At 42.5% G+C, this 26642-nt stretch overlaps 1 protein-coding gene across 2 annotated transcripts in view; it reads left to right on the plus strand.

Moving 5' to 3' along the window:
• LOC102776543 (PDZ domain-containing protein 4-like) overlaps window positions 1–26642 on the plus strand; it is a 53212-nt gene that overhangs the window by 14735 nt on the left and 11835 nt on the right. For both annotated transcript variants that reach the window (XM_087833905.1, XM_087833906.1), the window contains exons 3-8: window positions 15760–15813; window positions 18681–18783; window positions 20872–21118; window positions 21224–21308; window positions 23336–23434; window positions 24321–24383. In XM_087833905.1, the coding sequence (XP_087690031.1) occupies window positions 15760–15813; window positions 18681–18783; window positions 20872–21118; window positions 21224–21308; window positions 23336–23434; window positions 24321–24383 (651 nt within the window). The remainder of the gene's footprint in view (window positions 1–15759; window positions 15814–18680; window positions 18784–20871; window positions 21119–21223; window positions 21309–23335; window positions 23435–24320; window positions 24384–26642) is intronic.

The raw sequence follows: 26642 nt of genomic DNA on the forward strand, positions 1-26642 counted from the left end.
TAGTCCCCATTTCATACAAATGCTTGCTATGTAGCATTTACTGTAACCAAAGCGATTAGGTCAGCATCCTGCTTTGATTTATTTGCATTTCCCTTCCTGGTTTCATTTCAGCTGCTTCAAGTTTATATTTTTACTTTGATGTTTTTCTCTTTTGTGGAAGGAATCCATTTGTACCCCAAATGCGAACGGGTGTTTGATTTGTCAGTTAGTCGTGCCTGCCAGCCACAGCCTCTGGTTTGTCCAACACTGCCTCCGAACATTTGAACGGCCCTCTCGTGGCTTCAGGCTCCATCTGTCTGTCTGAAGCTAAACAAAGTCTGAATGAAAATCAAACGTCCAGATTCAAACTGAGCAAATCAAAGAAGGTGTGTAAGTGTGTGTTACCCTCAGGGCTCAGCAGAGCTGTACAGGTGTGTGTGCTGAAGCTGGCGGCTGTTATTCTGATTTCTTTTTGATCTCATTTGATTTCCTCGCTGGCCGCCTGTCAGGAAACCACACAGCGAGTCCTTCCACACTCACACAAATACACATAAATACACATAAATACACATAAATGCACATAAATGCACATAAATGCATATAAATGCACATAAATGCACACTGCCTTCTTTTGTTCTCTCTCAGCTCCATGTCTCTTTACATCTGGTACTGTATTGGCTTTGCTTCACTTTAAATGCATGTTTGACTAATTTTTTCTCATTTTATTTTTGAATTGATCTCCAGACACGTTTTTCTCCTCCCCCCCTTTCTGGAACATCCCCACCCTCTCTTCTCCAACAACCTCTCAGCCTGCTTGCTTCTATAGTAACCTTTACAGTATAGTAACCCTGTCTTAAGTTGCTGCACATACAAAACACTAGAACTTGTTCTGTTTGTGTAGACACACACACGATTGATGCTGTCCCCCCATAAGAAACTCTGCAGTTGTGGAATAGGAAGGTTTTACTCGAGCAGCCAGCAGAGGGTTTTAGTGGGACAGTTTAGTTTGATCTGCATAACAGTGACAATGAATTTGTTGTGTGGGTAAAAACAACAGTAGTTTGTGGATGGACGTGTGTGGGTGTATGACACAGACTAACTGCTTACTTACAATGCAGATGCTCAAACTGAAACCAGCTGCATAACTCACATTAAGCTTTTGCTTGTTCTTTGGATCAGAAATACTACATATTATTATAAAAACGTTGGCTACAGTCGAAACTTCAGACATGCAGTTATGAGTCTTATAGAGAGTTTAACATGGAAGTCGACCCAAAGAAGAAATTCATTTCAAGCAGGAGGGGCTCGTAGATTTATTTCTTCTATTTTAAGAGTAATTAATTATTGCATTAATTATATATATATATTAAACTAAAATTACCAACAAATAATTATTTAAAGGACAGAATCTCCCCGTGCTAACAACAACAACTCATCATGCTTTCTAGCAACAACAGGAGAAAAGTGCCAAAAAATGACATCTTGCATTTACAAACTCTGTAGTAGTGCTAATATTACACACTGATCGTTTTGATACATTTGCATAAAACTGTAATTGCTTTAAAAAACAGCAACAAAACGAACAGAAAAATCAGATTCTTCAGTTCTCATGATTTTATTAGACTCTCTGTCCTGATAAATGCATTTAGAGGTGCTGCCTCCTTCATCTGATACAGTGGCTGCACTCATGCATTACTGCCAGAGACAGCAGCAGCCAGTTATCTGCAGGTCTCTCTGTGTGCGTCTCTATTGGAGTGCACATATTACAGGAAAGCCTCGTTCTCTGAGTCAGGAACTGACAAAAGCTCTTATTTCCCACACTTCAAAACTGAAAGCTTAAAGCACCAGATTCCTGTGGCAAAAGAAAAGGTCTGAAATTAAAACTAGTGCATGTAGTAAAGCGTATGTATCTCATCTGTTCTCAGTCTCTATGTTTCCATGAAGTCGTCCTCCACCTTCCTCGTGTTTGTCTCTGAAATGTAATCTCTCCCACCGTCCTCCCTCCTGGTCTTTCTCCCCCCTTCGTTCCCCAGTAACCCCACTGCCTCTCCATCTCCGTCGCCTCCTCCACTCACTTCACTGTCAGATTTGTCTCAATGGGATGCTGTTGCCACGGTAACCAGGGTCATTAGGAAAGCTGTATTTATGCTTTCTCACACTGGAGTTGGCAGATCTGGTGTAATGAACACACGTGCATGCATGCGCGCGCACACACGCACACACACACACGCACACACACACACACACACAGCTGCTTTTATAACACACAGAGAAGAAGAAGGCGAGGGGAAAGATCCACAGACATGTGCCGTTAAAACATTTGTTCAGCAGATCAGAGAATCAGCAATCAAAACACAAAAAGAGGAGAAGAAAACAGCTGATGGTGATTTTAAACACATTCATCTATTTTTTAGCTTCAATCTTACATTTTCTTACAATTTCTGCTCTTCTTCCACCAAAATGAGCCACGTTACATCCATCTGTTCAATTCAGTTTTATTTATGTCACCACAAAGCGCTCAATATTGTACGATAAATATCCCACAATGATAACCCCAACAATCAGACTTTGTACTTCGGTGACAGTAGGAAGGAAAACCCCCCTTTTAACAGGAAAAGGCTCTGGCAGGAGCAGCTCAGGGAGGGCAGCTGCCATGATGAAGGGGAGGAGACAGAATGAAAACATCCTTCATGTCACATATTGTGAGATCACGCCTCACGTGTGGATTCTAGTTTCAAAATATCTGTTCTGTCAGATGTGTATGAACTCGATGATAAAAAACGTACCCGCCTGTGCTCGCCAACTGTCTCTGACAACAACACCAAGCACACAAACAGCAGATACACCTTTGTTTGTGAGGAAGGCCAGACCAGTTGTTGCATCCTGCTTCCTGTCTTGATGCTAAGCTGTTCATAAACAGCTCTCTAAAAGAATACTGGAGATAATTTGAAAGATTTGTGTGAATTTCAGGAGCGACGACACCTCCTGGTTCTCTGTGTATATTTGCCTTCGTACACTACAAGCTGTTTGGTCTCAGTTTATTGTCAGTGTAGGATACTTACACTATCTGCTTTAACGCAATGAGCTCATCGACCACTGGTGTTTCTTTTCTCTGTGGGACCGATTTGGCTGGTTCCTGAATGAAAAGAGTCAAATGTTCCCATGGCAGTGATGTCATTTGATCTTCTATCATACTTTTGTGTCGCAGTGCTAGAAATGCTTCACTGTCTGACTCTCAGTCATTTCAGAATAAAAAGGAAAATCCTCTTTTTTACATCAACACGTTTACATGTTGCTCTTTATTCTTTATTATCTGAGAGTCGTCAAAACTGCATTAGTCTTAATGAGCTGCCGCCTCATTAGGCCTCCAGCAGCTGAAAGAAGCAACACTCCAGGGACCGAATCGGCTTGTTTGTGTTCAGCTGTGGATCTGAGTGGAGCACCAGGTGGTAACGTGTTGCTACGATTCCCATGCTGCACTGCTGCTGCACCGACAGGAAGTACTTATTGGAAAGAACTCAAGTCAGAGTTCAGAGCAGAAGACCGACTGATGAGCACTCGCTTCAGCAGCTGGAAGACTACAGAGGACTGAGCCAGCGCCCAAACCTGGGTTTGATTAAATGCTCAGAAAATTATTCTTGCCATTTGTCAGAGAAATAATTGGAAGGAGAAAATTCGAGCTCTGGGAAATTAAGGTCTTTTCTTTCATAACATTTAATAAACAAAAAAATATCACATTTTATTACAAATGTTAATTGTGGAGGCCTTAAATAATAAAACCCATTTAAAGTAGCTATTGTGTGTTGGCTGGTGGGTCGGGGGGGTGACAGACACAAAACTTTCATTACGTCACATTTGTTTTTCTAAAGGTTTAAAAAGCTACAAAGAGATAAAATGATCCCAGAACATCCCCAAATTTCCACAGCAATGACCACAAAAAGACAAAAAACCAACCACACAGAGATGCACACGTCAGTCAATAACACAATAACACGATTATCTTCCACCAACATGAAGCTGATCGTGTTTTTGGACAACTGAGCACAACAGGGAGTCAGATTTGGGTTTAATAGTGCTGGAAGGAAAAAAAGAGAGATTATTTGTGCTGCATCTGCCAAACAATCGTGAATATCTTGAGCTAGCACCTGTACTTATTTTGCGGAAACGTGTACTAAACAATTGAATTTAAGAACTTGGTCAAATCCGAGCTTGCCCACGAGGACTTGAGCTTCCTTGAAACTTTATGTTACGACATATTGAAGGCAAGTAAATGATTCAAAACCTCGATAAATGAGGTGTAAGAGCATCTTCTGCAGGGACCCTGGAAATGTGTTTACAGTATAGAGGGTGTGAAATGTGTCCACAAACACCATCACTGGCTCAACATGAGCGTTAAAGGGACGTTGTTGTCAGAATCCATTATCTGTAACGACGGCTCACATCATCAGAGAAGCCCCCGGGGGCTGAGGAGGGGGGTGGATGATGGCTTGGATCGGCATCGTGTTTACTGTGCAGTTATGAATCTTAAACACACAAGATGGAGGTAATCTATGTGTTAGTATTCAGATTATGTTACAGTTAAACTCGGAGCAACAAAGCATGCATAAGCAGGCGTCTTTATGCAGATATTAAACTCAGACAGCGCAGAAAGCTCTAAATCAAAGCTGTGAGGCTGGAAAGGAAGAAAAACAAAGTTTTGCGTATCTGAAATGGATCAGAGGCAGAGGCGGAGCTGCTAGCATACCCCATATGGAGCAGGTGTGGGTAGCTGGACAGGTTAAAATATCTCGTATCCATCACTTTATGAAGTAACAGCTTTCACATGTTTTCCAAACACGTGAATGTTTCAAATGAAATGTAATCAAAATGTTCTTTTGTGTGACTGAGTCGGTCTGGCAGCTACTGTAATTAATTAGCTACTGTAAGGTTCATGCACTCAGACTGTGGACGTCCTGCATACTCAGAATGCTTGAAACCTCCAGTAACTACAGGTTTTATAGAGGTCAGAGGTCAAATGTGATGTGATATCAGCATGCAAACTATAATGTGATACTTCGAGTCCCCATATACCATCATTTCTTACATGTTGCCAGTACAGCAGATAGTTTTAAAGATTAAAGATTTTTCATGAAAGTTTGACCTTATTTGATCTTGAAGAAGAGGTCAGAGGTCAAATGTGATACTTAGAATCCTCAATTTCTATTTAATGTAAATATAAGCAATACCATTATAAAATATAATTCCTTACTGTCACCTATTATCACTGTGACCTCCAGATTAATCTATTCAACCTAAAGGAGAGGTCAGAGGTCAAATGTGACATGCGATTTTAAATGTTTACATGGTTCTTTCTGTATGTTGACAAAACACAGAACACTTATAAATATCATAGTTTCTAGTTCTAAGGCCAATAAATCATCAAGTTGGATTTGAAGACGTCGGTTGATGTAACACAAAGATTCCTGCTAACATGACAAACATAATATTTTTCTGATGCTGACTCCAAATGTGAGTTGATCCTTTCAGGCTCTCATCTTAATAACAGAAAGAATGACGATGATGATGAAATGGCTTTTGTTTTTCTCCTTCACGGAAACCGTACTGTAATTTTCTTTTCATCCATTTGGATGCTGACAAGTTTGAAAGTTTGTGGCTGATGTGTGTGTGATACAACTTTCTGACCAAGTTTGTTAGCATTAGCCGACAACACAGCAGCTAACCCCGTCCTTCTGTATGGTCACATCTGGATGTAAATGAGAACACATAATAAAATACAGAATTGTGTCCTCATAGGGCTGCATCAGGGTAAAACTGCCAAATCAAACAAAATGTAAGGACACCATCATCGTCATCATCATCATCATCATCATCATCATCATCCTAACTGTTGTAATAAAGGTTCTCATGAAACCATGCCGTGATGACCTTTATGTGACTGCAGGAATGCAAAGTTGATAAAAGAAATGATTTTTAGGTCATGAATATTAAAACCCATCATTGCAGTAATGCACGTTTATGCGAGGGCAGTTTTATAGCAGTGTGGATTTACATAACGGGCACATGACTGAGAATCAGCATAGATATGTTCTGTAATATGTGCCAGTGCCCATCATGTGCAGCTGAAAGCTAATAAAGCACAATCGGAATGATTTGTGTTCATATTTACATGCTACATGCTTTGTTTGCGCTTTCAAAATGAAATGTATGTCTGTATGCTGGTGTGAGCACCAGGGCAGGCTGAACGCTCCGAGCCACGACTCAGTAATATCGATGGTGGATGGATACGTCATACAAAGGAGAAAAACTAAAGGAAGAAAGAAAAATGGTGATATTCTTGCGGCCGAGTTTTTCATAAACCTTTGGGAGCTCTGTTTGGAATAAACATGTTTCTGTGTTTACATACAGTCTGAATCTTTTCCCATGGTGCTCATCGTGGGAACAAAATGCAGAATGTCTGAAACTGATGAAAAGAGTCTGCTCTCCCAAATCACACTCTCAGGTTCCTCTGTTTCTCCATTTATTTGACAGCAGGAGCAGGAAGTCCTTAAACTTTGGTCTGTGCAAATATCTTGAGCTACATGTCTTTTTGCTTCCAAAGAGCTAGACATTTAGTTCAATTTAACTCAAAGTTACACACACACTCATGCTGGCTGTGTTTCCACACAAACTGCTGCTCTTAACTGATCTTAGAGTCAGCGACAGCCTCACACTCTGGTCTCCATCAGTCTTCCCACCAAGAGGTTTATCAAACAAACTGCAGAGCTCTCAGCTGGACAACATCCAGTCTTTGTTAAGCGTGTGGACACTCCTGTGAAATGGAGACACGCTACAGTTCCTAATCAGATTTAAGTCAAGTGTAAAGGATCCGTGCAAACAGGCAGGAAGCTTCATGACTGAACGGTGTTTGAAATAACTTTGGTACATTTTCATTGAGGTTGATTTTTAGGTAAACTGGGCTGGCGCTGCTTGCTTTGTTTGTTCTGCATTTAGAAGATGAAGAGTATGTGAAGGTCATGTGGTTAGGAAGTAGGAAAACAAATCTAGCAAAGACCGGACACAGGTCCTGAGTGGAGACCAACACATGTCGTAGTTTAGTGTTGCATTTCAGGCAGGAGTGCTGGAGATCTCAAACACATCTGCAGTGCAGTAAAAGCAAACCTGCATAGAAACACACACAGAGCTCCATCATGGACTGACCTCCTCAGACCTCAGTGTTACTGACGTGTGGGATCATCCTGGCGCTGAACAGAACGAAAGGCAGAAACATCCAAAGATTTGAATGTCCTTCAAGAAACCTGAGAACTGTTCCTGAAGATCACTGCAAGAAACACAAGAAAGCTGCAGTTAAAGAATAAAGGTGCTTAAACCAGATATTGACGTTTGAGCTTATTGGAATCGTACAAACTCTGTTTTGCTTTTATATACTGGATGTACATAAAAACATTTTCCTAGCAAAATATCAAGTACTTTTACCAGGTACTGTAGATGTGTTTCTCAGTGGGTGTGAGGGCCCCTCCCCCTCTCCCCTTCCTGCAGGTGTCTGCAGATAAGGAGGATTGTTGGGCTAATATGGGAACACCTGTGCACACTGCCACTCAAACAAGCCCGGGGCACTTTCAGTCTAAACACTGTGTAACATTTTCCTCTGGTTACTGAATTGAAGGACATTGAAGGACGTAGGATTTAAGTCTGTTTGCTCGATGTGCCGGCGTTCCACCTTAAAAAACCTCTGATTAATCAGGGCCTGGTCTGAGACCGCCTCCACGTCGCTGAATCCTCTTCAATGTTTATTTTTCTTCTTATTTATGTCTTTGTTAAAAAAACAACCTAATAATTGGCATCGTTAAATGTACGTTTTTCCCTCTGTCACTAGCCACCAACTGACTTGGAAAAGTGCACACACATCTCCACACAGACACTTGAGTGGAGCAGTGCATTAAAGGATGGCATCTCAAACTTGCATGAAACAAAAGCTTTCTGTAAAGCTAGAAACCATTAGAGAGTAAAAAGAGTGTTTTTGTGGTTGTTTGAGTAAAACGATCCTTAAAGAAAAGCTCTGGTCTGTAGCAGCAGTTGGGGGCCAGGATACACACTCAGTGCGAACACTGAATTGGCTGGTGTGAGTCAGATCTCAGTTTTCAGTCTGGTCATTAATCTACATGCACATGGCAACAGTCGCATTTCTGCAGGGAGCTGATTTCTTCGGTGTCAGAGAGGTTCTTGTAATTGGGTAAAAGGATGAGGAAAAAGTATCCAGCTGTGTTTCTTCTTAAAGCCAGATGTGTCTACAGTGTCTGAGCAAAGTGCACGGTAACAGAGGCAGAGAAAGTATGGATGTGACAGCGGAGCTGGAGGGGAAAAGGATGCACACGTCCAAAATGATTTCCTCCTTCCAGAGGCTGAAGAACCTGCTAGAAGTCTGAACATGTCGTTTTCCTTCCTTTGTAAAATGAGTCTCGTTCCATTAGTACATGTTTGTGTGCTGCCTCAGTGTTTGAAACTCAAACAATGGCACATGGACAACATCATCCAGAGTCTCCAAACAAAGATTACAGACGCATAATGTTCCTCTTTCACAAAGGGTCAAAGTTCACATTAGGAGGCTGGAATTCTGATTCAGTAAAAGGACCAGATGTTACAGTCCCTGATAATGATTTGCTTTCACTGGAGAAAATCTTAAAGGATGGCTGTTAAGAGGAAAGCCCAGAAACGTTACCAGCAGCACACATCGTTGTGCGCCTCGACTTTTACCCAGGCTAATCTGCCATTTTTCCTTCCTTGGTTAGGTTTAGTGATTAGAGATCTGATCCAGATTATCATTTTAAAACGTGGGACACATCGTGGGACCTTGGATTCATCGGCTGTTTCGGCCATTATCACTAGACACCCTCATCCAAGGAGGCCCTGCCAGGGTTGATCAGGCCCCGGAGTGTCTCTGGTTTATTTCTGTTTCTTCTGTTTAGACTCAGTAAAGCGCAGCGTTCACATCTGACAAAGACGATCAAACTGCAGCTGCTCTGTTTGTTATTACGAGTGCTGAGTTGCACCACGATGGTGGTTTAATTACTAGTAAAATGCTGTAATAGCTTCCAGCTAGTACTCTGCCAGTGTGGACATACGCTGCGTTTTCATCCCTCTGATGTCCGTGTAGACTTCATGTGTTTCAGTAATTGTTGTTCTGTTTGTTAACCTGATTTCACAGCCCTGCAGAGCAGTTTGCATTTTGCTTTGTCATTTTTATAGACTCTGACTTCCACAGGACAACCCCGTCTCACTATTATGTCTCTGATGCTGCCAAAACAGCAGCATCAGTCTAATTATCTCCTAACTTTATGTTTCAGTTCACATTTAATTTTCATTAATCTTTTTCATGACTCACTGTTGTATATTCACCTTGTTTATTATTTTACTTTATTTTATTATTTATGTAACTTTGATGTTTGTGCATTTTAACATCCATACATTCACTTTTTAAATAATCTGTTTTCTCATCATCACATCAGCAGCACCTGCAGCACATCTTTCACTCTTTCCCTACTCAACTCGTCTCAGCTCTTTTAAGATGAGAAACACGGCCTCAGACGTCGAGGTGCTGATTCTCCCCCGACTCACTTCACTGGGATGCAAACCCTTCACAGCTCGATGACGATAAAGCCAACAGGACCACAGGAAACAGTGATGAGATGCTGAGACTGTTAAATCTGACATCCTTGGCTATTTCTAGAAACCCCGTCCATAAATGGTTTGAACAGAGTCAAAGGACAGCGATTCCACAGGGAAACAAGTCTGACGTACCGCTGCCCATGAAAACCAAGCTCTTGCTGGATCGTTTCAAAATCCACGTCTATGAATAGCCTGAATATGAGCTTCTATGTGAAGCCCAAGCTGACCTTAGCAAACCGAACCATCAAGCTATCTGATCATGAAATGCTTTTGTGAGTTGAGGAGCTGCTGGTTTCCTCCTGTCTGTGTTACAAACAGGCTCCATCAGTCAGGCCGACAACAAGGAACAGATGTTGTGTAGGAGGAACGTTGTGGATTATTGCTGCTCCGGCAGAAGCATCAGTGAAATGCCTGGAAGCTAAAATGGAAATGTTTGAATCATGAATCATAATTAAGAGTGTTTCAAGGAAACGCTGGAGGTTTTCAGTGGGTTGGAGCTCTGTGGAGACTCCACTCAGTGTTGAACACAACAGATGTGATTTTGCTCTGTGAGAATGTGAACAAAGGTTGGACAAAGTGTGTCTGCGTTGTTTGATGGGACGTGCAAATGTGCACGTTTTTAAATTCTTAGATGTCTGTTCTTCAAAAAAAAAAAAAAAAAAAAAATGTAACCAAGAAAAAACTGTCACGTTTACTGAAATCGCAGCTCGATTAAATGTAAAGTTGATCATAATAATCACGACTGAGAGTAATTTGAGTATAATGACTGAAAACTGGACCAAGTTGGACGGAGTCCACTGAAGCCTGGCCCAGTTTCAGATGCTGTGTTTCAATCACACTTAATGTTGCTCATTGATTATTTAATGATTGCAGCGATTATGATTCATTTTTAAAGCTCTGAGTCCAGATCATCATCACAGCTGTGAGCTGGGAGGACTTTTTAAAAGTTTCAATTACTTTTTTATTTTATAATAATACAGCTGAGATGTGGGGTTGCTATAGAGACACAGACCTACGGTCACCATGTTTGGATGCTTGATGTCAGTCTGTAAAAATATATTAAAATGTTTGAAATAAAAAAGAAACTCGGTGTAAGAAAGGCCTCACTGGTGATTGGAAGTGTTTTGTCTCTTCCTTCTTCTCGTTGGTCGAGTTATCTGTGTGAGCAGGAAGCAGCTGGTCATTACTGATGTTTTAAGCTCTGTGTTAAATAAAGATTTTTTTCTTATGACAACCTGTCAGAAAACATTAATATCACTTAATGTTCAGCAGCACCAGTCTTAGTAACATCCTCCCCCTGCTAGCAGCTTCACTGGTTTACCATCACCTCGTTTTAATGGTGGTTGTTCTGCTTTGCTGAACAAAAATAATGGGCTGAGTCTGTGTGAGGACGCCGGAGCAACGATTCTCAAAGTTCAGATTCAACTTTGTGTCTTTTCACAGCCCGCGTGGTTAGCTTTGGTTAGTGTTGTTGCGTCGCCCCTCCATGTGTCCATGTGTGCAAAGAGATTCTTAATCGCAGTCGTTTTATGGATGAATTCAAAAGAATGTATTTGCTTTTCCACTCATAAATGTATGTAACGAAATTAGAGACCTGTCCAGAAACAGGTGGATGCAGACTGACCACAGAGGCTGAGCGTGCCGTGCATTAGTTCCACTAATCTTCAGGTCTATTCTGAGCTTCAAACCTCAGCTCGACTGCTATTAGACTCTGAAAGTCCAGATGACTGAAAGAGGTGAGAAAGAGAAATCAGAGTGACATTCACTCCTTTTTTCATCTTCTTTGTCACCATCCCCCATTTTCTCTCTTCCTACTCCTCATTTTTCTTGCAGTTTGTCCTGATTTCATCCTCCATCTCCTCTTTCTTCCTCTCTGACCGCTCCCGTCTCCTCCTGCTGCTCTCTCTCTCTCCCTCGGGTATGATTATAGTATCTCTGCTTTCCCCTCGGCGTGCTCTGAAATGAAAAATGGATCCCTCACACATCTCTCTCTCCTGTGTGTGTTTGTGTGTTCATGCGCTATAGAGACCGGGTGGGTGAAAAAGATAAATGACAGGAAAATGTGTTCATGTGGAACTAGCTCTGTGTGTGCTGATAGATGTGGTGGAAGTGTGTGTTGATGGAATCAGTAAATAGTTAATGAGCGTGCGCGAGAAACGTGTTGAAGCCTCAGGAGCTGCTGATGCAAAGCGAAACACTGAAAACACGGCAACAACAATACAGAACAATAAAAGGAGCCACCAGCGGCTCCACGTGCCACGACGATCAGAGCAGCTTAAAGCTGATGGGAGTCGTTTTACTCAAAAGCCCAGCAGGCCTGTAAAGTCTCAGCGCACCGTCTGCTTCAGTGGCAGCTTTTACTCGTCTCTACTTTCGCTCTAATCAGTTCTGCTGCCTGTTTGCAAGTCAAGTCCCATTTCAGACTCGGCTGTGACGGCTGTTTGTGTCAGCTGGTGCTAAACGTTGAGCCCAAGTGCAGGAATAATAGAGTCCAGTCATCCTTTTAATGGTTTGTGTTTTTCACAAACTGCACTCTTCATGCTGAGCTTCCTGTGATGGTTTTAGGGTTGGTGTTTTGTTAATGTGGTGTTATGGTACTATAAAGTCATTAAGATAAGATGGGGCCTTTTATGTGAGCAGAAGGATTGTAAATGCGATTCTGGTTATGGGAGAAAACATTTGTTTTCTCGACAAACTGAACCTGCTGCGCCCATTAATTAAAAAGGAACACATCATGTGTTCTTTGTTATTATTGGCTGAAGAAGTCAGGAGCCAAACAGTAATGGAGTCTCCCCCACAGGGTTAAAAAGGATGATTTTAGCAATGCTTTCCACTTGTTGAATACAATCAATAATCCATCTTAAACACAACAGGCTTCTGATGGAGATTCATCCAGCTGAACTGAAAGCTCCGTCGGATGTCGGGGTTCTCTCACGGGAAAAGTAGAAAGCTGTTTCCAACAAAAGGCAACAGTCAGCTCTTTTCTCTCATTCAATTATTAATTTCACACTCCACTTAGCTGTGATTTCTGTCCGCCTAATGTGGCAGAGCCCAGTCGAGTATTGTCATCGTCCTGTACCCACACGTGCACGCCGCCGTAATGAGCCGGAGCGCGGCGGGGGGTCGCTGAGTGCTGTAATTATCATGGACAAGAAAATCACACACTCAGAGTCGACTTCCACATCCACACAAACAAACACAGTGACACCAGCGTGCTCATCAGCCGTGCCATCAGTGGCGACAGCTAAGACACGCACGTGTTAGTCGCTCACGCACAAAAAACCCCAAAAAGCAACTGTTTCAATATTAAATCTGCAACGTGAAATAATTACATAGAAACATTCTGCCTTAAAACTTCATTACTTTATTTAAATGTGAAACATTCAGAGTCATATAAAAGGACTTAATGGTGCAAAAAAGTTGCTCAGTTATTTTCCAGCAAGCGTTAAAACAGAGGACAACATGAGCTCATAGCCTTTGTACAACACACTAAAGAGCAAATGTTTGTGTCCCATACACACACACACACACACACACACACACACACACACACACACACAAATGTGTTTAGTCAGTGCAGAGACTCCAGGCAGGCGTGTTTAATGGGAGATGAAACACACAATAACAGTGAGAACACCAAAACAGGCCTGATAGATGATCGTGATTATTGACTGCATATTGACCGTCTCAAGCCTCATGTTCACTGACAAACACGTACAGATGCACGCGCACACACAAACACACACACACACACACACACTGACAGACAACCTGCAGAGGGCATGTAATGCATAACAATTAGCTCTGAAACAAAGGCAGGGAGGAGGAGGAGGAGTGTGTGTCTCTGTGTGTCTGTGTGGGTCTGTGTGGGTCCATGCATGTATTCATGAGCTGGTGTGTCTCACCTGGAAGTAGCAGGTTAGGCTGTACGTTTAGTTGCTTCCTGCATGTGTGTCTGCACACATTAATCTGATGAGTGTTGACTCCAGCACGCCTGAGCAGCTAATAGATACAGCACATTAATTATTACAGCACATACCTGAACATTCTCATAAATAATTACCTGCATGTTCGTTTCTAAGCAGGTGTTTCCTTTAATATCTCCCCCTGAGTGACGGCTGCACCCTCTGTTCTGCTTACAGCTGTATTACTTATGCTAATGTGTGCAGCTCGTTGCGTAAATGCTTGTCATGAGCTGTTGATTGAGGCGGGAGCCAACTAGAGGTGAGCGGCTAGCTTGTAAATTGGCGTCTGTTCTGCCTTAAGTGTTGTGCCTTTGAGCAAAACACTGTGTGGGTTTCATTTGACAGCTTGTGCTGTAACATGTGGCACTAAACCTGAAGTCTGGACGTGGAGCAGGTCCCATCATAATGTCCACCATGAGGTTATTTAGTGGTAATGTTTTCACCAGCGCTAAAAACAGGAATGATGCTGCACTTTGTGACATCACATGAAAACAGGTTTTCTGCTATTTTATATTTTTGTCCACAACAGCCATGTTTGCACATCTTCCTGCTGCTGATCGCTCACTAAATGGATGATAATTGTCTGATAATCATTTAAAACAGCATCAATAAGCAGAAATGCTTCATGAATGAACTCAGTGTAAAGCTCATGGTTCACTGTGAACAGATCGCCCCTCCCAGGGCTACCACAGAGAGGCACCATTCATGCTCACACCCCTGACTGAGTACTGTGAGCCAGAGAGAACCCACACAGCCGGCCCGTGGATTCAAACCCAGGACCGTCTTGCTGTGAGGCAGCAGAGGCGCTTTTCTGATGTCATCTGAGCCTTTTGGTTCTGTTTGTAACGTTGAGGGTGGCGTCTTCCTAACGCTGCACGAATAGCTTAAAATGACTGAAGGCTACCCTCAGAGTACAGTATAGGAGTACTGCATGCTGCCCCTGAACAATAACCTGAAAAAATACCAGTTATGAATAATTCCAAAAGTAATTAAACTGTAATTAATTGAGTAAAAATACACAGATGGAGAAAAAATGTTTAGTGCAGGTGAAGAACATGTTTCAGATGTAGAAAGGTGAGAAAACTGATTTGTTATTGAAAAGCTGAACACAGACAGGAGCGATGTCCTGTTTGTGAGACGCCTGCTTTTCTGATCCAGACCGAAACAAAAACCGGGAAAAGTGTTTGAGCTCTCCAACAGCGACACCAGAAATCCACAAAGATCCTCAGCGGAGCAGAAGCTCCTGTTTTATGCTCAGCTTGTCTAACATGGCTATAAATCTGCAAAGTGCCAGAGCACAAAGGCAAAACAGGGGTTTGCCTTCATCTTAGTGACGTCTGTTCGACTCATTCCAGCACATCATAACGCTCCGGGTACTCCGACTTGCTCCCACAGTCCAAAGACATGCAGTCAGTGGGTCAGGTTACACGGTGAATGTTTGTCTGTGGCTTTGTGTCAGCCCTGAGACGGGTACCTGACTAAGGTGTACCCCCAGCCCCAGACAGGCTCCACCCCCACACGACTCTGAATTGAATAAGCAGAAGAAAATGAATAGATGGATGTAATGCTCCTTAGTCTGCTCCTTTAGTGCAGCCCTCAGGTCAGCCTCTCTTCTTCTCTTTTGATTGGCTGCTCCTCACAAACAGCAGGTGGGTGGAGCTTCTTACACCACCTCACGATGACATCACACAGATCAAAAAGCAGAAGTGTTTCAAGCAGTCAGACAGAGTACTTCTACACACGCTGACCGCATCATTATTACAAATGCATAAAATCAGCAACAACAGAGCCGTGTGTCCAGTTTGTAACAAAATACAGAAAAACATTTATTTACGTTTATTTTATTTTTAGACGTCTTTTTATTGTTAAAAACATCAGACCCTGATTGTGTTTGTGCGCCTTTTATTTTATAGCCTTTATAAAATAACAGGTGGTTTTTAAAAACAATGTTGGAGTACAGTGCAGCCAATGAGGAATGTTACACTTTATCCTAAAATGTGGAAAAACCTTGGGAAACATTAATGTGAAATCTCTCCATGTGTTCGACAAGAAAAGAAAAAAAAGAATTTTGTCTCTTTTTCTGTTCCTGGACGAACTCCAGGGCGTCTCTGTGACCTCACTAACCATCAGTCTGTGTCTTTCTCTCTCGTAGCAGAAAGGCTGGAGCAGCTCCCTGCGGCCGATGGACAGACACGGAAACGTAAAGGTAGATCTCACTGCTGCCATCCGTCAGCTTCCAGTGATCCTCCTCCGTGTCGGCCTTCTCTTCCTCTTTGCCTGCTGTCCTGCTTCCCTCCATCCGCCTCCTATCTGTCATCTTTAATACGCTTCCACTCCCATAAAGCTGATGACAGATAGAGAATATTTCCTCCCACTCTGCCGCCTACACAGTTTTTAATAACTGATTTATCGGAGGAAGGTCTGATAAGTGTGCGCCAGCTCTCTGAGCAACCAGAAGCTCTCTTTCATGTTTGCACATCTACATTTGAAGCTTTCTGTATTCACTGCCTCCGTGTTTCAACACCTTCCTTTACTCTTACAATACAGCTTCCACCTCTGATTCCAAAACCTTTAATCTCACAGGAATAAAATTTTAAATAAAAAGCCCTCAGTAGAATATTACACAGTGACAGGTGGAAAGACTTGGCTTAGAATATTTTATTAAAGAATAAATAAGCAGAGTGTTTTCTTCGGTTTCCTGTTGGGCTCTGTCACCGTTTCTCTTTAATAATATCAGAGAGGTTCAAAGTTCAGTAAGTGACCGAGCAGCAGTCATTCTAAACAGAACCCACCAAGGAAGTTCCCCCCTTGTCCACTCACAGCTCGAGTCCTCTACCAGTAGCCTGGGAGCTTGAGGGTCCTGCGCAGTATCTTAGCTGTTCCTAGGACTGCGCTCTTCTGGACAGAGATCTCCGAAGTTGTTCCCGGGATCTGCTGGAGCCACTCACCTAGTTTTGGAGTCACTGCACCTAGTGCTCCGATTACCACGGGGACCCCCGTCACCTTCACCCCCCACATTTTTCTCGAGCTCTTCTCTGAGCCCTTGGTATTTCTCGTGTTCCTTCTTCCTGATATTGCTGTCATTGGGAACCGCTACATCAACTACGGCCGTCTTCTTCTGTTTGTCTACCGCCACTATGTCCGGTTGGTTAGCCACCACCATTTTGTCCGTCTGGAAGTCCCACAGGATCTTAGCTCAGTCACTCTCCATCACCCTGTGGGGCATCTCCCACTTTGACCTCGGGACTTCCAGGTTTTACTCGGCACAGATGTTCCTGTACACTATGCCGGCCAGTTATGGCGTTCCATGTATGCCCTGCCTGCTAGCATCTTGCACCCTGCTGTTATGTGCTGGATTGTCTCTGGGGCATCTTTACACAGGCTGGGGTCCTGCCTGGTGTGATAGAGCCTCTATGGATCTGTGCTCAGAGGTTATATATAGACATATATATGAAGCGTAGCGAAAAACACCACAACATTAAACACATCCAGTATTAGTGAGATTTTAACAAAGATAAGCATCAGATTAGATGTTGATTCTTCAGACAAGAAAATAGTTTAACACGACTCAAAGAATAAAAAGAGCCTGATTGAATTAAATAAAGTAGAATTTATTCTTTTTTTCTCCTTGTTTTAAATGTGTTTTTGTTTATTGATTTTAATCCAAATCCATGTCCATGAGTTTGGCTGAAGGCTGTTTGAGTTTTTGTTCATCAGCCTCTGTGTGCAGACGTCCCTCAAAATCAGAGCTGGAGCAGATTTCCAGCTGTGTCATCTTCTATTATATGCAACACTTTCTCCTACAAAATACATTCATCGTCCAACTATAATCAAGTTACTACTCCTTTTTCCTGATTTCTGTCATTTTCTGATTTTATTTTGAAATGTTGTTAAAAATGTATTTAGGGAAAAAACGTTTGTTAGATTCACAAAGCTTTTAAAAAACAAACGGATTTATTCAGGTAACCCACGGAGACCCCGGCGTGCTCTATCCTGGTTATTAGTCGACCTTGAAACCTTTTTCCGGTGCTCCACCGACACCATTTAATCAGATTCTTCAGACACCTGATTTCTGAATTCAATTCATTAATCACAGCTTTTGTTCGTCTGACTCATTATTCCTCTTGTTGTCGTTGGTCCTGGTTTGTCGGGAGCTTTTCTGTCTCATCACCATGCTTCCACTTTTATTCTCGGGAAACGTGAATATGAAATATTAGACTCTGCTATTTTATATTCAGCACGAGGTCTCAAAAACTGAACATATACGAACATCTGCTGTTGATATTAGAGGTCACCGCAGAGTGAATCCTAATAACTGTCATTTGTCACAGACTTGTATTTCTGAAAGTAGATGATTGCTGTTGTATTTACTGCACCGCCCCACAGACGATCAGCTTTTCCTGCTGGTCTCATTACTCCACATAAAGATATTTCACTGTGAGGCAGGCACACTTTTCCCTTTAGCACCACAAACAGCAGAATAACAACATTTCTCCTCCCTGCTCTTTAAATATAAGAGCAGATAAATCAAACCAACATCCTTCTGGTTTGTTCAGTCACACTTTACTCTTTTAGTGTTTCCTCATTCAGATCTGTTTGTAACAGACTCTCATGATGCTTTTACAGTTTGTTCTTTGAAGACTGAAGCTGTCAGTCTGCAGCTGCTGGAACTTCACTCTAAATTTCAGCTGCAGCTCAGAAAGCCGTGTGACATCAGACACTATTGACATAGACAACCATTCACTCCTCCAGGAAGGCGTTCATTGTGTAACAATCACTTATAAATGGGCTGTGACTGACCCACAGACACTCATATCAGTGGGCGACAGTGGCAGACATTTTTATAAAGCTTTCCGTCCTGCTGTAAGTGCAAAGTGCTGCAGCTGTGGTGCTTTGAATGATCTCTGCAGATCAGCAGGGACCCAAACGTCTGTGATATGATGCTAAATTATTGTGTCTGCATACATTTCATCACCGTCTCTGATTTTTGTTTTCCTTGTGAACTTAATTTATTCTTCATGCGTTCATTGTCTGCATATAAATGAAGCTGGATAAACCTGCATTCTTCTTTAGCTCAGAGGAAGAAGACCCTCTCAGCTGCCGCTAGACCGATCACAAAACTCCCAGGAGCCTTTGAGCCAGTCTGGGCTGGGGTGCAAAAGTCACAGGAGGAAAGGTAAACCGTTTATCAGATAGTAGACACATGCAAGAGCACAGACTGTGTCAGTGCTTTTACCTGCTTCTTTTCACAGGTGCTTCCTGTCTTTTCTGCCGTCTTTGAAGTTTTGTGTTTCTGTCAGACACAAATCCTTTTCCTTTCTTCCCGTCTTTTTCCGTCTCATCCTTTAACCTCACTGCTCTCCCTCACGTTTAGCCCAAACCACACTTAATGCTCTCTCTTTCACCGTTCCCGTATTCTTGCCTCATTACATCTCAGCTAATCTTTTCATCCTTTTCTTTTCGTTCTGCCTCATTTAAGCTAATGTTGCAGCTCTCGCTTGTGATATTTTATCTGTCTCGTCTTTCTCCCTCATTTCTTTAAACTTTTCATCTCTCTCCCTCTTAGCATCAAATATTCGTGTCATTGCTGCAGTTCAACCATCTTTTCTGATGTAACTGCAGCGTTTTAATATCAGTGCCTCTGTTTCACTATCACTCACTTCACCTGCCTCCTTTCAAGTCTGCTCACTTCAGCTACTCGAGCAAACAGTTGCTGATGAAAACACATGTATGCTGCAGTTAGTAACTCCTGCTCATTCTCCAGCTCTTACTTCATCATCCACTTTGCGTATGATCATCATGTTGGTCCTAAAAATGGGTTTTCAGACATATTCTTCCACGTGCTGTGACTCGGCTCGGGTCGTCCTGATGAGGGGATAATGTGGGAGATTTTATGACACCTTTGTCACCTTTGCCTTCCTTTAAATGAAAACACTCTGACTCTAAAAATGATGTCACCAAGCTCAGCGTCATAAAATCGATTTGAAGGACGTCGACTGTGAGCCAGTTACAAAGAAATAAAGAAATCTTTAATTAAAGCTGCAATGTTCAGTTCAGTTGAAAAGTTCATACTGTAAAGATCCTACAATATTACTATGAAAAACATACAGTCACCTGTGAGCCACACATGATGACAGTGGGGGAAAAGAAAAGACCTCCATCAGTAGGTAACATTTCAGACAACTGCAAAGTGAAAGCAAGGCGATCGAAAGGTCCCACAGTCAGTGAACGCATCTACTGCCACTTGGTCCTTTCATATTAGGCTCTAAATCCACCACAGCAGGACTTAGTGAAGGCCAGTATCATGGTTTGATTCAAAACCTTGTGACCGGGAGGGGTGGGGTCATCTGCTGCGACCGGTTGGGGTGAGAGAAGGAAGACAGGATAAAGACTTATAAATGTAATCCAGCTGTTATTGAGAACAGAGAGGTGATTTGTGTTTGTGAGCAAAATCTCCAGCAGATAGAAAAGACAGTGCAGGTCTGATGTGGACGGATCACAGGTGCAAACAGTCTGTAAATGCTGGAGTCTGGCTTTATGGTGTTCGACAAAAAGGGGAGATTTTCATTTCTCTGTAGAGCTTCTGAAGGTCAGCTGAGTAAATCTGAGAAAAAGCAAAGCCTGAAATGTGAAAGCAGCGTTTGGCTTCAGATGGACTGCTACTTTGTGTGATAGCAGGACGTCTGAACTCTTCATCGTGTTAGACGCCACCTCTGAAGGTTGTAGCTCAAAGCTGCTCCTTTGATTTCGCTGACCTGATCATGCATAATGCAGCATTAGGTCCAACTAAAGACTGCACCACCAATCTGGGATCTCCACCGTTTGACCCGAGAACTGAAGAAGCTTCTCGGATGAAGGTGAAACGTTTTCAAGCAACTTTCCAAGCTCCTTAGAAAACATTCTCAGGTTCACAGTTGGAAGAGTAAGACAAAGACAAAAGGATAGGACTGTGTAACCCGGTTAACATTTATTTCTGCTATAAATTCAATCATTCTAATATTAGAGTCTAATGAGGAAGGTCAGTTTTTAACACGTCTATGTTAGTTACACTTTTCACATCTTTCTGCTGCACATGATAAGACTGGGTTAGCAATAAGCACAACAAATTATAACTATTTGTTTGGATGCAGTTTGTTTGGACGTGGTTCCATGTGGGACATCATCAAAAATATTATAACGTGTAAAGTTCAGTTTGTCCAAAGAGTTTCAGTTTAAACTCGGCTCCGTCATCTGTGCTCCTGAACCTCCTGCGTCTCCTCCGCAGGTACGTTGGTGTGCGGTAACGGGACGGTCAGCTCCTCCGTCTCTTCTGTTGCCATGGTGGCGATCCCTGACTGTGTTGACAATGCAACGCAGACTGACATCAGTTTCCAGAACACTCTGACCCTGGGGAGAAGCAGAGGTCACCATCACCACCACCACCATGGTGAGGGAGGCTCCTCCTCTCCCCCACCACCTCCTCCATCACCTCCCCTCCCTCACCTGGCAGTGCCGTACGAGATCAATGAGTTGTACGTTCTGACTCGTGGTCATTTCTTCACACTAAAACAACATTGATTTAAAACTTTCCACACGATGGTGATTGGTTCCTCTGTCTCCCGCCTCTCTGTCTCCAGCTGTGTGTTTGAATACAACGACCCCAATGACTACTTTGATGTATCCAACCACGAGGTGGACCGGCAGGATGACCTGGAATATGAGGTGAGAAAGCTTCAGCTGCATTTCCAACAACCAAATGACACAAAATGAAAGAACTCCGAAAATTCCTTCGGCAGTTTTTCCCATTCACTAACACAATGGTTGTCAACCTTTTTCAAGCACTGGACCCCATCCTGAGAGGAACCTCCACATACCCGGAGGCAAATTTGTGACTCCATGAAAAATACATGCACAAAGCCACATGCAAGTCGCTTATCCTGATGAATACGTCTGGAATATAAAGCAGGGCTCCCAGCTGTGGTTCATCATGTCAGCTCGGAGCAGAGACTCAATTTTCATGCATTTTCAATCACGTGTCTCCCCGGTGAAAGATACCATTCACTGTTTCACTGTGAAGGATATCCAGAATAAGACTGAAGCACATTGAAAGCCTGGCTGTGTTCACATTTTAATTTCATCCATATGAGCCACACAGTGGATGGATTTGACTGCAGCGTAGGAGACGGTAGTTTACGTCTCCGAGACAAATCTTTGTTCGTTGGTCTAGAGATCATTTTGCACAACTGATGCATATTAAGACTTAAAGTAGCACACTCTCTATTTGAGTCCAAACTAAACTGTCTACTGCGCTCACTCTGCATGCACCTTTGTGGGCGACATTTCCATCGATCCACATTTTCTGTTGCACATCCAGGACGGGTGTCAGCAGTCGGCACCTCCTCCAGCTCCTCTGGTGGGACACCGAGCTGCTCCCACCCCTGTCCAGTGTGCCTTTGAGCCTCCTGCCTGCTGGGCACAGCCAAGACACCACACCTGACCATTAGTACTCTGATACTAGTCTGTTTTTAATTTATGAAATTAACTTGTGTATAATATTTATCAGATTTAATATTTTTGCATTGTCCTTTTCTCATGGTGGAACCAGTTAAATGATCATTCTTTTAAAGGGAGCATGAAAAAAGACGAGGAAGATGTCAGAGACGAAAAAAATCACTGGAAATAAAAAATATAAGAATGCAGACATTTATACCTGTGCAGCAAAAGTCAGGCCATGGAGAGCGCGACTGAAACAAAATGACTTGTTTTGTGAGTAAAGGTCAGATCAGCCACATTTTTGGTGTATAAATAGCTAATGGGCCGCTGTTTTAGGCTGAATGGACGCTCTTCTTTGTTTCTGCTTCGCTGGTTTGACTGTTTCCTCAGACAAATGACAGTTTGGTCATTAGAGAGGTCAGCAAAGTGGAAACGTCTTCTCCAGCTGGTATATCAGAGACTTCCTCTGTCATTCAGTTCTTCAAATTACAATCATTAGATAGCGTGCCCCCTTACTTACATCCATATCTCCAGATTTAATTGCCTTCCTTGAATTTCATCCTTCATTTCCTTCCTAAATCACCTTCTCCTCTCTGTCCATTTCCTCTGTTGATTGCTGGATATATGATGGTCTTAACTGGTCTTTACAAGCCTCATCTTATTATTGATGGTTTGCGGTGGTCTTTGAAGAGCGCTCACTTGCTCCGTCTACCCAGTTTTATCCTTCAATAAGGTTTCCATTCAAAGTCAGTTCGATCAGACATTTTTATCACATTTTCTGACCTCATTATCGTTCCCAACTCCTTTTTATTTGCCCTCTTGTTCCCCTCACAAACATGGATGCTCTCACCCTTCAACATATTTGTCACATATCAATTATTAGCAACTTCTGTGTGTCAGCGTATGAAATACAGTGAAAGAACAGAGCAGATAGCACAAACTTTATCTGATCAGGTCTGTGTGAAGTTTCAGGTTATGGGTCAGTAACTTTAGAAAAGCATTTGGGTCTCTGTCAGAGTGGATGGACCTCAACAGTATTTCAAATGTTCAGATACAAAGAGCAGTGAGATTTTTCACAGGCGAGTCATGTTTCAGCTTTACACTGAGCTGTAAAGGAGCCACTCAGATAATATTTATGATAATAACTGCTTCTCACTTGCAGAATCACAGAATTGGCTATTGAACAAACAAAGCTACGTGAACAGCTGCGAGGCTCACCAGGAAGCATCTAACAGTGTTACCTGTGTTTCCTGCAGGAGGTGGAGCTGTACAAGTCCAGCCAGCAGGAGAAGCTGGGTCTGACCGTCTGCTACAGGACGGATGATGAGGAGGATCTGGGCATTTATGTTGGGGAGGTAACAGGAGACAGGAACCTATCTTCTTTTAACCCTTTGTTTGAAAGTCATTAGTGCATTTACTAATTCACTCACTAAACTCACTCTCTAGTAGTTTTTCTGTACATCACTTGGTAACACTTTATAACACGACCCGTGAATAAGGCGCAGGTCTCCTGTACTTATGTGCAGTTTGAGGGCAGCAAGTCAGGTTTTTGCAGAAAACAATAAAACAAGTACACTGTAAGTATCCTGTAGTTTCTATGGTGTGCTTTGTGTTATGCAGTGACTAAGGTTCTAGTATCCTGTACTTATGTGCAGTTTGCAGAATTTTATAGGGTGCATCAGATGTAAAATGGGGAAATATTGCTTGATTTTCTGGAAATTTACCATGAAATGACCCAGTACTTAACATTTTATTTTTTGTTATTATTTTATTGTTTCCTGTAAAACTAAAAACAAAATTGTGCATAATCACAGGGTACTTGTGGTCTAACAGCGTAATAATTTTATTGTTTCCTGCAAAAACCTGACACGTGATTACAGGCTACTTGTGCGTTAGTCGCTGTTGCTACTGTGTAATTGCACGTGACTCCATAACATGTCTCGCACTCCAGAAAGTACAGAGTACTTACAGTGTACTTGTTTCATTGTTTCCTGCAAAAACCTGACTCGCTGCCTGCAAGTACAGGGGACCTGCGCCTTATTCACGGGTCGTGTTCTAAAGTGTTAGCGCTCATTTAATGCATCCATTTATAACTTCCTTCATTACTTCTTAACCAGCCTCTCCTAATTTCTAGTAATTAGGCCAGCCTATAGTGACTTACTCATGTATTTATTAATTTATTATTAATGCATCTCTTTCCTAACTCATGAGGTAATGTATCATTTCTCACTTTCATGCGAGGTTAATCCAAACAGCATTGCAGCCAAGAACGGACGCATCAGAGAGGGCGATCGAATACTGCAGGTACGCAGACTCAAAACCAAAGGGAGGTCATTAAGAAACACCTTCACACTTTCTACAGAGCAGAGTTATTAATAAACACAGGTGTTGTTTTTAACTGATTTGAAATTTTGAGTTTCGTCCTTCAGGTAAGTCAAAAACACGTCCTCCAGAATAAACGTGTCCTCTCCCAGATTTAATGAGTGTGAGGGTTAAAACAGATTCAGATCGAACTATGTAAATTTATACCTGCGACCCCTGGGACACTTCTGTCCAATCAGAGCGAGCTGTCAGCAGCCCAGTTACTGCTTCCCTAAAAATAGACCGCCAGAGAGAAATGGTGGGGGAGACAACATGTCACCCTGCGCTTCCACCGCTGTTCCTGAAGGCTGAGTGCAGGAAAAGCACCCAAAGTGCAGACACTCGGAGACATAAGGTGAACTTAAATACAGCTTTAATGCTGAACTCCAAAAAGGTAACAAAACTAAGACTCCAAGGTAAACTTACACAAACAGAACACAGCAAGATAAGAGTAGATCGCGACACAGAAAAACACACGGCTTAAATACACAGAGGGAGCAATCAGGGAAAGGGTAACAGGAGGGAAACACAGCTGGGACAACTCAGGCCTAACGAGACAAAGGAAGCACAACCAGACACATTAACATGAGACACAGACTTTCAAAGTAAAACAGGAAACATAACACAGACTCACAGGCAGGCACAGAGACGTAGACTGACACAGCGATACAGCAACAGAACAGAACCCGAAAACACAACTGTGACAAAGAAACCAAAAGACTGGAAATGACAAATACAGCAAAAATCAAAGTCCAATAATAATGAACAGTCAGAACTCGACCCAGGCACCCCAACAGTTCCTCTCTGTTTGTCAGAGACCAGCATAAAACAGCTGGCAGTCAATCTTAATGTATCTCATTCTAATAGTTCTTGTGCATGAACACAGTGATGGTGAGATGCTGAAACACTTGGACGCAGCAGTAAAATAAAGGTAATTAACCTCGGGTCCAGACTAAAAAGGAACCAAATTTGAGTCAGACGTTGTTTGTAATCAGTTACAGAGTGAATATAGACTCCAATAACAAACAGTCAGCTCCTGTTGCCAACATGATGCAGGCAGGAGAAAGAAGAAGGTGTGAAAGCCTGATGTCAAGTTTTGAAATGTAAAAACAGGAAGAAGGATCCCAGAGAAGGCGAGCGGGGACGGCTTCGTGCTTTAAGTGAAAACTGGACTCGCAGTAGGAAGGAGGGGAATCAAAAAACAGGACAAACAGGAACTACATGGCGAGAGCAGACCAACAAAGGAAATGAGAAGGACACTGCAATCTGAGAAACTGTCAAATGAAAATAAAATAAATAGAAAAAACACAAACACGTCACCTACAAACTCGGATCTTACAACGACCTGCTTGATGGCGTATCGATGCCCAGGCTGCCATCATCGCCAATGACTCAATAAATCTCTTCATATCAGAAATCAGTGCAGGCATTTTTCCCGACAGAGGAAATGTGGAGACAGCACCATGGAAACCAAGTAAACAAAGCTTAATAAAACAACAACTGTGTTTTTAACAATAAAGTATTTTAAGTGCCTAAATTGAACAAGTCATTTTAAATTGTGGACATCTCTGTGGTGCACGATCACGCCTCACACAGCTGTGCTTCCACAGCCCTCCCCACCACCAAACATACATGAGCACATTAAAGGCTGTCACAACCACGGTTAGACGTGAGGTTGGGCCGTCTGCAGGAGCTTTAAGCACATGGCGTCTGTGGCTGATCCTTTTCACGTGTGTGTGGTTCTTCATGCTTTACGGAGAGCTAACTAATGAAAACCTCACACTGAAGCTACTGTCTGCTTATCATTGTTGAATCCTTAATGCTGATTTAGATTTCCTCTTCATGGGAAGCCCCCAAACTCCACAGCCTCATATGTGATACTGCACAGTGAATTCCCCGCACCTTCTGATTGGATGGGAGCTTACAGCCTGCCTTTAACGTTTTCTACTGTCATGCCCATCCAGACAGGCAAACAGCTCCTCTCCAGCGTGCCAGCATCTGGCATTGAACCAGCAACCTATTGACTGCATTTCCTTAATATGCTGTTGGCCCAATAAGAATAGACTCTTATTATTTCTAAACCTAAGAGAACAAGTAACAGCATGAGAACACGAGTGCCGCAGATGGACGGGTGAAATTTCGGAGACTATTCCACCAAAAAATGTAAAGAGATACAAAATTCAACATTAATTGCATGTGACA

Source organism: Neolamprologus brichardi, chromosome 20, assembly GCF_056152115.1.
Source record: "Neolamprologus brichardi isolate AB-2024 chromosome 20, ASM5615211v1, whole genome shotgun sequence".
Classification (NCBI taxonomy): domain Eukaryota; kingdom Metazoa; phylum Chordata; class Actinopteri; order Cichliformes; family Cichlidae; genus Neolamprologus; species Neolamprologus brichardi.